At 39.9% G+C, this 13429-nt stretch overlaps 1 protein-coding gene across 1 annotated transcript in view; it reads right to left on the minus strand.

Annotated features, from left to right (window-relative positions):
* Nucleotides 1-4021: 4021 nt before the first annotated feature.
* Nucleotides 4022-13429, minus strand: part of NEK5 (NIMA-related kinase 5) — a 95370-nt gene continuing 85962 nt past the window's right edge. The window contains exons 20-22 of the mRNA XM_006879606.1: nucleotides 13092-13203; nucleotides 8030-8149; nucleotides 4022-4244 (exon numbers count right to left, since the gene is read on the minus strand). Of these exons, the coding sequence (XP_006879668.1) occupies nucleotides 4022-4244; nucleotides 8030-8149; nucleotides 13092-13203 (455 nt within the window). The remainder of the gene's footprint in view (nucleotides 4245-8029; nucleotides 8150-13091; nucleotides 13204-13429) is intronic.

Here is a 13429-nt window from a genome sequence, read left to right on the forward strand (position 1 = left end):
ACAACTCTATAGATTTTCAGTTACTCTATCAGCATGTACAACAATAGTCCTTGGAGAATAACATGATGCTGGGAAGGGTGGAGGGTCAGTGGAGGAGAGGAAGACCCTCAACCAGGTAGATTGGCACGATGATGGCTGTAATGTACTCTAATGTGTCAGAAAATGAGAACGGTGCAGGATAGAACAGAGTTCATATCTTTTGTTCATAGGATGACTGTGAGACATACTCAATGGAATGTAACAACAACAATCTTGGAATCAGCATACCTTTCACAGGGCTTCCTGAAAAAACTAGCATGGGAAATTGAATACGTGTTTTTGCAGATATGGCTAAAAAGACCAGTGGTTGAGCAGCATTTAGCATTTTCTGCATATGTAAGCAATTTCTTCTAGGTCAGTGCATTGGCCTCCTTCATAGTCTGCTAGAGCTTTTTGTTAGGGGCATGTGATAGAGGTACATCATTCCTTTCCTCTGTTCACTCATTAACCAGCCTGCTTCATTACCTGATTGATTCCAATCTAATTATTGATCTGCATCTTCCAGCTCCAGGTCAAAAGGTAGCAAAGCAGAGTCCCAGGAAATCCCAACAGAACCTGGCTTTGTCTTAGAGATTATTCAAGTTAGAGAAGCAAAACAAGTGGTAACTGGAGCAGGATGGAACACTGCATATTCTCCAGTTCAGTTTTCACATTTCAGTTTTAGAGACAAGAAAAATTTCAACCCAGAGAGCCCAGTTACCTCCTTCAGTGTCACAAAGCTGTTTAATGGAAGAAACAGGGTTTTAGCCTGGTGTTCTGATTCCTAGCTCAGTACTTTTGTTTAACTAGTTTGAGGTCAGAGTCTCACCATTCACTTACCTATGTACACAGAGAAAATCAAGCAACTACAGATATGAAGACTTAGAATGTCAGAAGCAAAAATGGAAGATGTGAGAATTAATCTGACATTCTATAGAACAGTTTCATAAATTCCAAATTCTTTTTATTACAAACATTGGAATATATCTACTTTCAATGTACCTAATGTGGTATCTTACATATTTCTCCCCACCCCAAATGGTTGAAAAATATCTAATAAATCATCTACTGTCTTTCATCAATTTCTAAAACCTTGTTGCCTTGGAGTGGTCCAAATGCATTCTGTTTTGAACCAAAACCAGGGTGGGTCACATTTTATGTCAAAAATTAAACTATAAAGTATGTGTTACATGTTCTTGGTAGTCATCTTCTACTATTGCTGTGCATATAAATATGATTTAAAGGGCTGATTTGCATCAATCTTGGATATTTTCCCAATATACTACCCTTCACAGTCTCCCAATTCTGAATTTTTTATACCCTACAAATAATCCCAAAATCAACACTCAGTAAATTTATGTTTTACAAAAAGAAAATTAAAAACGAAACCTTATAATGCCTAAAAATATAACAAAGACGGATTGTGAGGTTTAGAGAAATTTTTCTAAATATTGATAACAGGCAAAATAATGTAGCACATGCTTTCTTTTCATGTGATCATGTAGATGAAGTTATGAGCTAAGTGCCTTTGCATTAACAGTGCTTTCAGAATATGTTTTTAATTGTGTGCTGGAGCCTTAACTACAGGACTATGAGTATGAGTAAATAAATGAGAATGTGTCTTTACAATATCTGTCAGTGAGTACAACACAAAATTTATATTGTTATGTTTGTGATGTGATGTTACAGTAAGTTACTAGAATCAAATTAGGCACCTGATATAACCTTGCTTGCTCTAAGTGAGGAGGACTTGAATTGTTTGCTGCAGAAGATCAAAGACTGCAGCCTTCAGTATGGATTACATCTCAACATCAAGACAAAAATCCTCAGCACTGGCCCAATAGGCAACATCATGATAGATGGAGAAAAGATTGAAGTTGTCAGTAATTTCATCTTTCTTAAATCCACAATCAGTACCCTTTGTACAAACAGGCAAGAAATCAAAAGGCATATTGCACTGGGAAAGTCAGCTGTCAGAGACCTCCAAAGTATTGATGAGCAATGACAGCAGCTTAATGACTAAGGTGTGACTGAGTCAAGCCATGGTCATCTGCTGTGCATCTAAGAACTGGACAGTGAATAAGGACAACAGAAGAACTGATGTCTTTGAGTTGTGGTGTTGGAGAAAAACACTGAATGTCCCATAGACTGCCAAAAGAACAAACAGTAAGTCATGGAGAAAGTTCAGCCAGAGTGCTCCTTGGGTGCAAAGATGGTGAAGCTTTGTCTCAACGTTCTGTGATAATCTTCTTCTTAATGCTGGTTGCTGCCGAGTCAAAACTAACTCATAGCTGATTCTCAAGCAGATTTTTAAAGGCACTTTAATCACATGGGAGGAGACTGCACATCCTTTTGTGAAGCTGTTCCTACATTCAAACTGCTGCCTTTGGGATTGCAGCACAGCTTCTAACCACTTTGATTAACCAGCTCTCAGTCCATAGCAAGCAATTGAGAAGACATTGGCCTGGACCAGACTTACATAATTGCTCTTTAGTACTCTAGAGAGGTCTCTGACAACATGTTTCCCCAAATGTATCTTGTCTTTTGATTTCCTGACTGCTGGTGTCTCCTGGCCACATGTCCCAAAGTATGTGAGACATCTTCAAAATCCTGGCCTCCAAGGAGAAACTTGGTTTGTTTTCTTGGCAGTCCATGGTAAGTTCAAGACTCTTCTCCAGCACCACAACTCAAAGACATGAATTTTTCTATCATCCTTAGTCATTATCCAGCTCTCTGATGCATAGCAAGTACTTGCAAAGACCATGGACTGGATCAGGTGCACCTTAGTCTCTAGATTGACATTGTTGCTTCTCAGTACTCTGGAGAAGTCCCTGGCAGCAGATTTACCTAATTCATCTTTTGATTTCCTGGCTTGCACCTATAATCAGCAAATTTCCATGGAAGCAGCAGTTGCCGGCAGGAGGGAACCCCACCTCCACAAAACAAAAAATTCACTAGGCAAACATGCTGCACAGGATCTCTTTAAAGGGTAAGAGAGAAAAAGGGTCACTTTGAAGACTAAGGTGTACCTGACCCAAGCCATGGTATTTTCATTGTCTCACAAGCATGTGAAGAATAAGGAAGAGCTCAGAAGAACTGGTGCATTTGAACTGTAGCGTCAGTGAGGAATATTGACTCTGCATACTACGGACTTCAGAAAAACAAACACCTCTGTCTTAGAAGACGTACAGCTAGGTAGTATTTTCAATGGAACCTAAGAAATGTCAACACCAGTTTTATAAAATAGCAGATTCATGATTTTAAATGAATGAACTTACCACAAATTAGTGGCTTAAAACAACAAAGATTTATTATTTTGCAGTTAAGGGGTTAAAAAGTCCAACATGGAAATCCCTAGACTAAAACTGCCAGCATTCCTTTCTGGAGGCTCCTGAGGAGAACTGGTTTCCTTGTCTTTTCACCTTCTCAAGGTTGCCCACACTCCTGGCCTCATGGCCCCCTTTGCTCCATCTTCAGGGCCAGACACATCAGACTGAGTCCTTTTCACAATGCCATCTCTCGGGTCCTCAATCTCCTGAGTCCTTCCACTTGTAAAGGACCCACTGTTTCCACTGGGACCAACTACATAATCAGGGATTATCTCCCATTTTGAGCTCAATTGGTTTGTAACCTTCCACCGTTGCCAGGGAACGTGATACAATCATGTTCTGTGGCAACTCCTGATTCCAAGAGTTAGGGCACGAACCACTCAGGAGAATGGCCATTATTCTCCTGAATACAGTATCTGAAAGATTGTGTAATAGAAATTTTTAAGTAAAAATAGCAATTTCTAGGTCCAAAAGTCAGTTTTACTGTCTAAATTGAAAATTTAAAAAATTATCAGCTTAGTGAGAAAACCCCTGCAATAAAATGAACATTCATGACATTTGTTACAGATTCTATAGCTAAGAGATACTAATTATTAAGGGGGGAAAGTAAAAAATCACAGTTGTATATATTGACTGGTTGTTGATGTTCCTTGGGCTTCATCATTGATATAAATTTAGATGGGGTCAGACAAATCATTAGATGGTGTAAAACTACTCTCCAAGCATTCATTACACTGTTCATATTTCTGAGTGCTCATCCGTTCTCTGTCTCCTGACTCTTTCACATCCTTAGAAAAACAGGATGCCTCTTCATTTTTTTCTTTCTCGTTGGAAGTAGTGAGTTTTTCAAGAGACTCTACAACATCTCTCAACTCATCCTCAGATTCTTCAAAATTCCTGAAATTATAAGGAGTAAAAATCAACTTTATTGTGTGAGAAGTGTGAAAACAATACTGTCTAGGAAAGCTCGTTTTCTTATTCCCTGCCTTTGCTTGAGCAGTATGAGAGCTGCATTTTCACATGGCGAAGCTCCAGTAAGCAGAGTAGTAAGGAGTTGCACTGCCAACCCAAACACATGCAGTTTGAATCTACCAGCTGCTCTGATGAAGAAGGTTAAGTAATCTCTTCTCACGCAATTTACACCCTCTAAAAACCGACTGGAGGGTCAGCTATAAGCCAGTTCTGATTGGACAGTACATAACAACAAGATCAAGAAATTATGATAAGGTTATTATAATTGGCTTTCACAGGGTAGTAAGTAAGCAGTGTTGGAGAATCTGGCTACTGATTAGTTAGACTTGCATTCAACAATCTCTATTTGGTCATTAGCTACTCTTATGTTTAAGAGGTTGTTATTGTTGGTGCCTTTGGATGAACTCTGACTCGTAGTGACCCTAGGTATAAGAGAACGATACCATGTCTGACTGCTGCAGTCACTGTCCCAATCTGCCACATCTAATAGAAAAGAAGAAATTAAAAGTGAGAGAAAGTAAAAGAAAATGTTAAAGCAGCTTCCAGGTATTGAGCCCTTACCATGTGTTAGCCCCCATCTGTGGGTGTATCACGCATTTATAGTTCATTAAATTCTAGCAACACTTGGAGGTAGAGATTAAGATCCTTAACTATGAGTGGAGAGCCTGAGATTCAGAGATTAAGAATGTGTCCAAGATTGCACAACTGCTAATTAGTAGGAGCACAGATTGAAATGGTACCTGATTGAAATTTTGATAGTTTTAGAAGGTAAGAGGGCAAAAGTCCAAGGGGGAAGAATCTCAAAGGTCACGAGAAAGAGGTTGGGAAAGAAGAAGGAAGAAGCAAGTGATGAGGGAGCAGAGAATTTCTAAAAGAAGCCGGCAAATAAGATGAGAGCTGACAAATGGCAATTGACTCGGCAACTTCACTTTTTAAAAAATTTATTATTTTTGTGCGTACACCGTCAAGTCGGATCTGACTGGTACAGAAGGAGATTGACCCCCGCCCCTTCTCCAGCAGAGCATCTGGTGGATTCGAACCATGAACCTCTGGGATTGCAGTGCAGCTTCTTGGCACTAGGCCATCAGAGCTTGCCAGCAATTTCACTCTTAATTGATGACCTCTGAAAGGACAGTTTGGCAAGTGCCCAGGAATTGATGGGATACAAACTGAATTGTTTTAACAGATACAGCCCTTGAAAGTGCTGGCCAGTCTGCACCAATTACCTGACCAACCGACGGAAGTGATCCATATTTGTCCCCATTCCCAAAAAAAGTTATTTAACAGAATGGTATTATTGGAAAAAATACCATTAATATCACATGCAAGTAAAATTTTGCTAATGAATTACCCAGAAATTACTGCAACAGTACATTGATAAAGAACTGCCAGAAATTCAAGATGTATTTAGAAGAGGCTATGTGGCACCAGAGACATCAATGCTGATGTCAGATAGACCTTGGCTAAAAGCAGAGCATGCCAGAAGAATATTTATTTGTGCTTTATTAATTCTGCAAAGGCATCTGATTTTGTGGATCATAACAAATTATGGCTAACATTGAGAAGAATGGGGAGTCCCAGGACATGAAATTGTGCTCATGTGAAACCTATACACAAATCAAGACGCTGTTGTCCAAACAAAGCAAGAAGACACAGCATGGTTTAAAATCAACAGGGACTGGAAAGCATAATGCTGAGTGAAATAACTCGGTCCCACAAGGATAAATACTGTATAAAGCCATTATTGTAGAATGAGTATGAGGATCGGGGGCAGGGGAGAGGGTGGAAATAGAGGGGTGAAGATGGGGGAGAGTGTTAATCTTGTTGTTATGTGCCATCAAGTTGCCTGCGACTTATGAGTTGCATAGCGACCGTATGTACAACAGCCCTAAACTCTGCCCTGTCCTGTGCCAATCTCACCAATCTCCGACACACCTGCCCCCATTATTACCCCACTCATTGAATCAATCCATCTTATCGAGGGTCTTCTTCTCCTGCATTGTCCCTCCACTCTCACAAGCATGACATCCCTCTCCAAGGACTTGTCCCTCCTTGCAACATGTCCAAAGTATGTATGTCAAAGTTTCAGAATCCTTGCTTCCAAGGAGCAGCCAGGCTTCACCCTCTCCAGGACAAACCTGTTTGTTTTCCTAGCAGTCCATGGTACCCTCAGTACTCTTCTCCAACACCACAGCTCAAAGGCATCAATTCTTCTATCATCCCTCGTCATTGTCCAGCTCTCTGATGCATCGCAAGTAATTGCAAAGACCACAGCATGTATCAGGTACACCTTAGTCTCCAGATTGGTATCTTTGCACTTCAGCACCTTAGAGAGATCTCTAACTGCAGACTTTTGCATCGCAATACGTCTTTTAATTTCCTGGCTGCTGATGCCAAGAGTGTTGACTGTGGATCCAAACAAACCAAAACTATGAACAATCTCTTCACCATCCACTATGATACCACCAATCGGCCCAGTGGTGAGAATCTTTGTTTTCTTGATACTGAGTCTCAATCCATACTGAATACTGCAGTCCCTGGCCTTCCACAGCAAGTGCTTCAGGGCCTCTTCAGTTTCAGCAAGCAAGGTTGTATCATCTGCATAACACAGATTGTTGTTGATTCTTCCTCCAATTGTGATGCCACATTTCTCCTCATAGAGCCCAGCCTCCTGGATAACCTGTTCTGCATAAAGACTGGAAAGGTATGGAGACAGGATAATCTTAGGATTGCACAATTCAACGGGTGGGTGGGGTGAAGGAAATGGGAAGGAACTTTTGTGAAAAACAATGTGTTCAAACTTTGTAAATAAATCAGAGTAAAAAAAAAAAAAACAAAACCAGGAATGGCAGTGTTCTATCCCATTTCCATACTTATTCAGTCTGTATGCTAAGGAAATAATTGGAGAGACTGGGCTTTATGAACAGGAGTGGGGCTTTAGGATCTGAGGATGATTCATAAACAACCTGTGTTAAGCAGATGACACAAAGTTGCCTGCTGAAAGCCAAGACAACTTGAAACACTTACTACAGAAGATCAAAGACTTTAAAATGAATTACATCTCAACATTAAGAAGACAAGTCACTGGGCGAATGAATAAGCAGCATCATGATAGGTAGAAGATTTGAGATGTCAACAATTTCATCTTCTTGGATCCACAGTCAGTACACAGGATCAGCAGTCAACTGCATTGGGTAAATCTGCTGTCAAGGAACTCTATGAAGTGATAAGGAGCAATTATGTCAATTTAAAGACTAAAGTGCATCTAATTAAAGCCATAATATTTTCAATTACTTGTTGTGCATCTGGAAGTTGGACAATAATAGAAGAAGAATCGATGCCTTTGAATTGTGGTGTTGGAGAAGAGTACTAAATATCTCATGGACATCCAACAGGATCAATGGATATATTTCAGAGAAAATATTACAGCCAGGATGGTCACTGGGGCAAGGATAGTGAAGATTTGTCTCTCATATTTGGGGCATGTTGTTAGAAATGGCTAGTCCCTGGAAAAGAACATCATACTTGGAAAGGTGGAGGGTCAGCAAAAGGAAGGAAGACCTTCAAGTAGATGAATTGGCACAGTGACTGTAACAATGTGTTCAGGTATGTCAGAGATGGTGAGGATGGCACACAGTAGGTCAGGGCTCGGTTCTGTTGTACACAGGGTCACTAGGGGTCATACTCATCTCGATGGCATCTACAATTACATTGCCAGGTCTTCCTTCCGAGTTGCCTCCAGGTGGACGTGAGCTGCCAATCTGTTGGTTAACAGTCCAACACATGAGGGCAGGTTTAAATGTTCGGGGAAAGGAGGTGATGCAAAGATGCTGGAAATAGAGAAGAAAGGTGGGAGTGATCAATGTTCCAGAAATAGCTGGCACCTTCCTTATGTCCTGCCTTAAGGACAGTAACTTCTGGCCATAGATTGCAGAAACAGGCAGGAAAAGGCAACAAAAAGGCTTTAATTTGGTAAAGAAATTATGTTATGCTAGATAAAGAAAAGTCTTTTCTTTCTTAAAATTAAAAAAAAAAATATATAAGTCCTAAACAGTGCTGAGAGTTTAGTCCTCCATTATTGTGTCCATAAGTTGCAAAAGAGTCCTTTCGCTTAAGGCATGATGTTATTTTCACATCACTACAGAGAACTGGAAAGGCTAGTTTTCTATTACTTAATTGTCCATTGCAAAACCATCATGTGAATGCTAGAACTTTCCTGAGAAATTTTGATAATTTCGTTTTCATTTAATTCAGTGTCAACTTAATTCTTTTACCATGTGTACTTGAAGAAAAGGAGTATTTTTTTTATTTTGTGGGTGCAGCAATTTTATACAATTACTTATTACTTCAGTTAGTTCCATTTCCCCCCCAGTATTCTGTAGACTCTTTTTTCTTGAAAGATAATGTCTTGATAGAAATGTGCTAAAATCTTCCACCAGGTGAAGCTGATGGTGTCTCCTCATAGTTTGATCTCATTCTAGTGTCTTCTTGCTCTCTCAGTTTGCTAATGTGCTTTCCTATATTATTTAGTGTCATTTTTTATCCCTACTAATACTCTTTGCCTTAAATTCAATTTTGTCTTATACTAATATTTGTATGCCAAGTGCTTTTATTTTACGTGTGTGTGTGTGTGTGTGTGTGTGTGTGTGTGTGTGTGTGTGTGTTAAACATTACTAATCCTTTTCTTTTCCTTGTTTCTATGTGGTTCCATCATGACATGTGTCTTATTAAAAGTCCCGGTACCTGGCTGCTGTGCTTTCTGTTATGAGACAATATATTTTAATGTTAGTTTAATTCAGGAAAAGTCATCATTTCTAACTTTTTTGACACATTTGGCCTTAGTCTAGCCACCTCGTTTTTGTACTTTTTGTCCACGATTCTCACTTATTATTTCTCACTCCTTTCCTTTCCAGCCTTCAGCTAGAAGACAACCAGCAGTTAACGACAGGACTAAGTGTATTGTGCATTTGAGGAAAGGTAAAGAATTTGTGGTCAAATGGCCACAGATAAAATGTGTCCACAGATTATTTTATATCCCTTCCTTAAAACAAAAGGCTGCCCGCTTAGGCATATGCTAAAATTGGGATGACACAGAGAAGATTAGCATGGCCCTTGTGCAAGGATGACACGCAAATTTGTGAAGTGTTCCATAGTTTTATTTTCTTTTCTTGTTGTGTGCCATCCAATCAGATCCAACTGCCACAGGAGAAAATTGCTCCTCCTCTCCAGTGGAGCATCTGGTGGATTAGAACCTTGAGCCTTTGTGATTGTAGTGCAGCTTCTTGCCACTAAGCCACCAGAGCCCCCTAAGTGTTCCATATTTTTAAAGCTTTTTGCAACAACAACAAACGTTAAAGGAACCCGGTGGCATACTGCCTAACATATCAGGCTACTAATGGAATAGTCAGTGGTTCAACCCACCAGTCATTTTGTGGGCCAAAGATGAGCAGTCTCCTAAAATTTGCACAGTCTCAGAAAAAGAAACAGAAGGCAGCTGGGTGTCAGATCGTACTCCATGGCTGTGAGTGGTGGTGCTTCCTTCAAAAGGTGAGCCTCTCCTTCCTCGCTTTCCCTTCCGCTGAAGCAGCTACACCAATTTTCTTTTAAGAAACAGTATTTGAGGAAAGCGGAAGAAGAGGGGAGGGGATCAGTAGGATAGCAGATGATGGGGGTGCAGGAATAGGAATAGAAAAGATGCAATGGCGACTTGAACAAGCAAGATGATAAAAGACAGGTACGGGCAAAACCACAGGGCTGCACAGTTTGGTGAGTGGAGGGAGGGCAGGGAAGGAAATGGAATGGATCCAGGTGAAAAGACAGGGTCCACTGGTGATTAAGTTTACAAAACATAATCATGGGAATGATTGTCTGACATACAATAGGAATGAAGAGTAGTGTGAAACACTATGTATATGAACTTTGTGAACAAGCCAATGTACAATTTTTTAAAAGGCATTAATCAATATTAAAAATCAATTATAAACTATTATCTTTTATAATGTATTTATGATTATATTTTAGAATATTAAATTATATATACACAATGTATATGAATGTCTAAAACACAATGTACATGAATGAAATGCAATATATTTGAATGACTGTATAAAAAACAAAATAAATTTTAAAAATTAAGAAGAGAAATCGGATTTTGCTGAAATGATGGCATATCCCTTGTGAGATTGCTTTTGTTAGGTGCTGTTGCTATGACAACAACTCACAGCAACCCTGCCCTGTGCAGCCTCAGGATGTCCACCAGGCCCATTGTGCCTCCTCCTCTCATTGGTGGTCTTCCTCTATTTTTGCTGACTCTCTGCTTTTTTCAGGATGATGCCTTTTCCCAAGGACCAGCACCTCCTGACAACCTGCCCAAAACATGTGAGACAAAGTCTCATTACCCTGCTCTAAGAAGAGCCCTGGCTGCACTTTCTCTAAAGCAGATTCATCTGTTCTTTTGGCGGTCCATGGAATAGTCAGTACTCTTCTCCAACACCACCATTCAGACGCATCAACTCTTCTTTAGTCTTCTTTATTCATTGTCCAACTTTCCAATGCATATGAAACATTTAAAAATACCATGGCTTGGGTCTGACACACCTTAGTTTTTAAACTGACATTCTTGCTCTTTAGCACTTTAAAGAGGTCTTTGAAAGCAGATTTGGCTAATCCAACACATCTTTGGATTTCTTGACAACTGTTACCATGGTACTGATTGTGGATCCAAGTAAAATGAAATAAGTGAAAACTTTATCTTTCCTCTATCATGATGGAGATTAGATTACTGAAAATACTGAAGCTTCATCTTCCTGTTGGGACTGTTAACTCTAGGAGAAGCCATTTGCTGTGGTGTAAACTATGGAACGGTAACCTGGTGAAGAAATGCAGGAGCCTCCAGACAGCAGCTCTCAAGGAACTGTGGCCCCCGCACCAATGGAACATGAGCTGGATCTGGCCAGCAACTGTGTGAGTGAACTTAGAAGCAGATTGGCTCCAACACAAGCCTGCAGTCCAGTGGAAAATATGACTGCAGCCTCATGAAAGACCCTGGCCTGGAACGCCCCACCTAAGCTACCTGTTCCATTTTACACAAAATCTCTTATAGTTGTGGTTGTTAGGTGTCCTCTAGTTGGAACTGATTCATAGCTGACCCACTAGCAGGGTTTTTAGAGGCTGTGAATTTCCTAGGAGGAGATTGCCCAACTACTTCCCACAGAGTGGCTAGTGGATTCAAACCACATGTCTTTAGATTGGCAGCATAATTCCTTACCACTAGGCCACCAGAGCTCCCCACACAAAACCTAGACATATGTTATTACCAAGAAATGAGCAAGGTCTTGTTGTTATCTGCTGTCGAGTCACCTACAACTCATAGACACCTTATGTACAACAGCCCTAAACCTTACTCTATCCTGTGCCAATCTTATTGTCTCTGATACACCAACCTCCATGACTCCAGTCACTGAATCAACCCATCTCATCGAGGCAAGGTCTTCAAAATAAAAATCCTAAACATACCAGTTGTCACAAAGGATTAAAATATAAAGGCATATAATTTTCTTGTGAAAAAAGAAAAAATCAAATAATAAAAAAAGAAAAAGAAGGGCCATTCTCTCTTCCATTAATCAATAAATTTCCAATAGGGCTAATTCCCTTCTTTTCCTGCTTTTATTTGTTACCAAACGGCCTCTAATGTTCATATAGAAAAATAAACAATCAAGACTAGCTAGAAAAGTTCTAAAATGATAGCTAATATGTTAAAAAGTTAGCCCTAAGAGAAAATATATAAAATACTATGTTTAAGATGTAATAAGATCAGAAAAAAGAGGAATTGGGTGAAATGCATATAAAAATATACAAACTAAAGCTATAAAATTCTTAGACAAACAAGCAGAGGCAATACTGAAAGACCCAGTTTCAAACAAGGGAGCTCTGGTAGCCCAGTGGGTAAGAAGTTGTGCTGCCAACACAAAAGCAGGCAGTTTGAATCCCCCAGCTGCTCCAGAGCAGAAAGATGAGCAGTCTCCTCCTGTGCGATTTACAGCCTCTGAAAGCTTGCTGGAGGGTCGGCAATGGGTCAATTCTGACTCAACAGTAATGAATTGAGTTTAAAACAATTATTATCTCTCATAACAACAAAAGCACAAGCAATAAAAGGAAAAATAAATAAATAAATAGGAACTTAAACAAATAAAAAACCTTTCTGTTCATCAAGAGACCTTACCAAAAAAATGAAAAGACAAGCGAACAAATGGAAGAATATCTTCAGACAACTTGTTTTGGACAAGAATATAACAACCAAAATACATACAATATTTTGAAAATTAAGCCAGAAGATAAATAACCCAATTCTGAAATTGGCAAAGAATCTCCATAGATAATTCACGAAAGAGGACGTTCAAATGCCACCAAACACATGAAAAGATTCTCAGCACCGTTAGCCATCAGAGAAGCCAACCCAAACCACACTGTGGTACCATCTCACCCCATAGGCCAGACTCCCTCTCGCGTGCTTGGATCATGTTATCTATCAGGAGGAAGCCGTCCCTGGAGAGAAGGCATCATGCTTAGTGATTAAGAGTAAAGAGACCACCTTCAAAGATGTGGAAGACTGGCCGCAACAGAGGACTCAAATAGAACAATGATGGAGGATGATGTCTCATGGGCCAGCGTTTGGTTCTGTTCTGTGTAGGATCAGTTTACATTAGGACCAACTTGATGGGCTTTAACTTGCTACCAGTGTTTCATTCGGGCATCTGAATATGACCCACTTACGTATCATCGTCATCAGATCTTGATTCTGGTTGTTCTTCATCTGGTTCAACGTCAGAGGCCACTTCAACCTTATCCTCATCTTCTTTAGGAAACCATTGTTGCAGTGTTCCTCCTGTTAAGAAAAAGAGAGAAAGATTAAAGTTTGGAAATGTGGAGCATGTTTAGAAGAGCTAGCAGTAAAATAAACCATATTATAAATATATTCTTGATAAAGCCATAATAGACAGCTCTGTGGCCTAATGACAAGGAGCTGTGCTGCAATCCCAAAATCAAGCAGTTTGAGGCCACCAGCTGCTCCACAGGAGAAAGGTGGGCAATCTCCTCTCATGCAGTTAACT

The sequence above is a fragment of the Elephantulus edwardii genome, unplaced genomic scaffold, assembly GCF_000299155.1.
Source record: "Elephantulus edwardii isolate Elephantulus edwardi_28Jun2011 unplaced genomic scaffold, EleEdw1.0 scaffold00004, whole genome shotgun sequence".
NCBI classification, from domain to species: domain Eukaryota; kingdom Metazoa; phylum Chordata; class Mammalia; order Macroscelidea; family Macroscelididae; genus Elephantulus; species Elephantulus edwardii.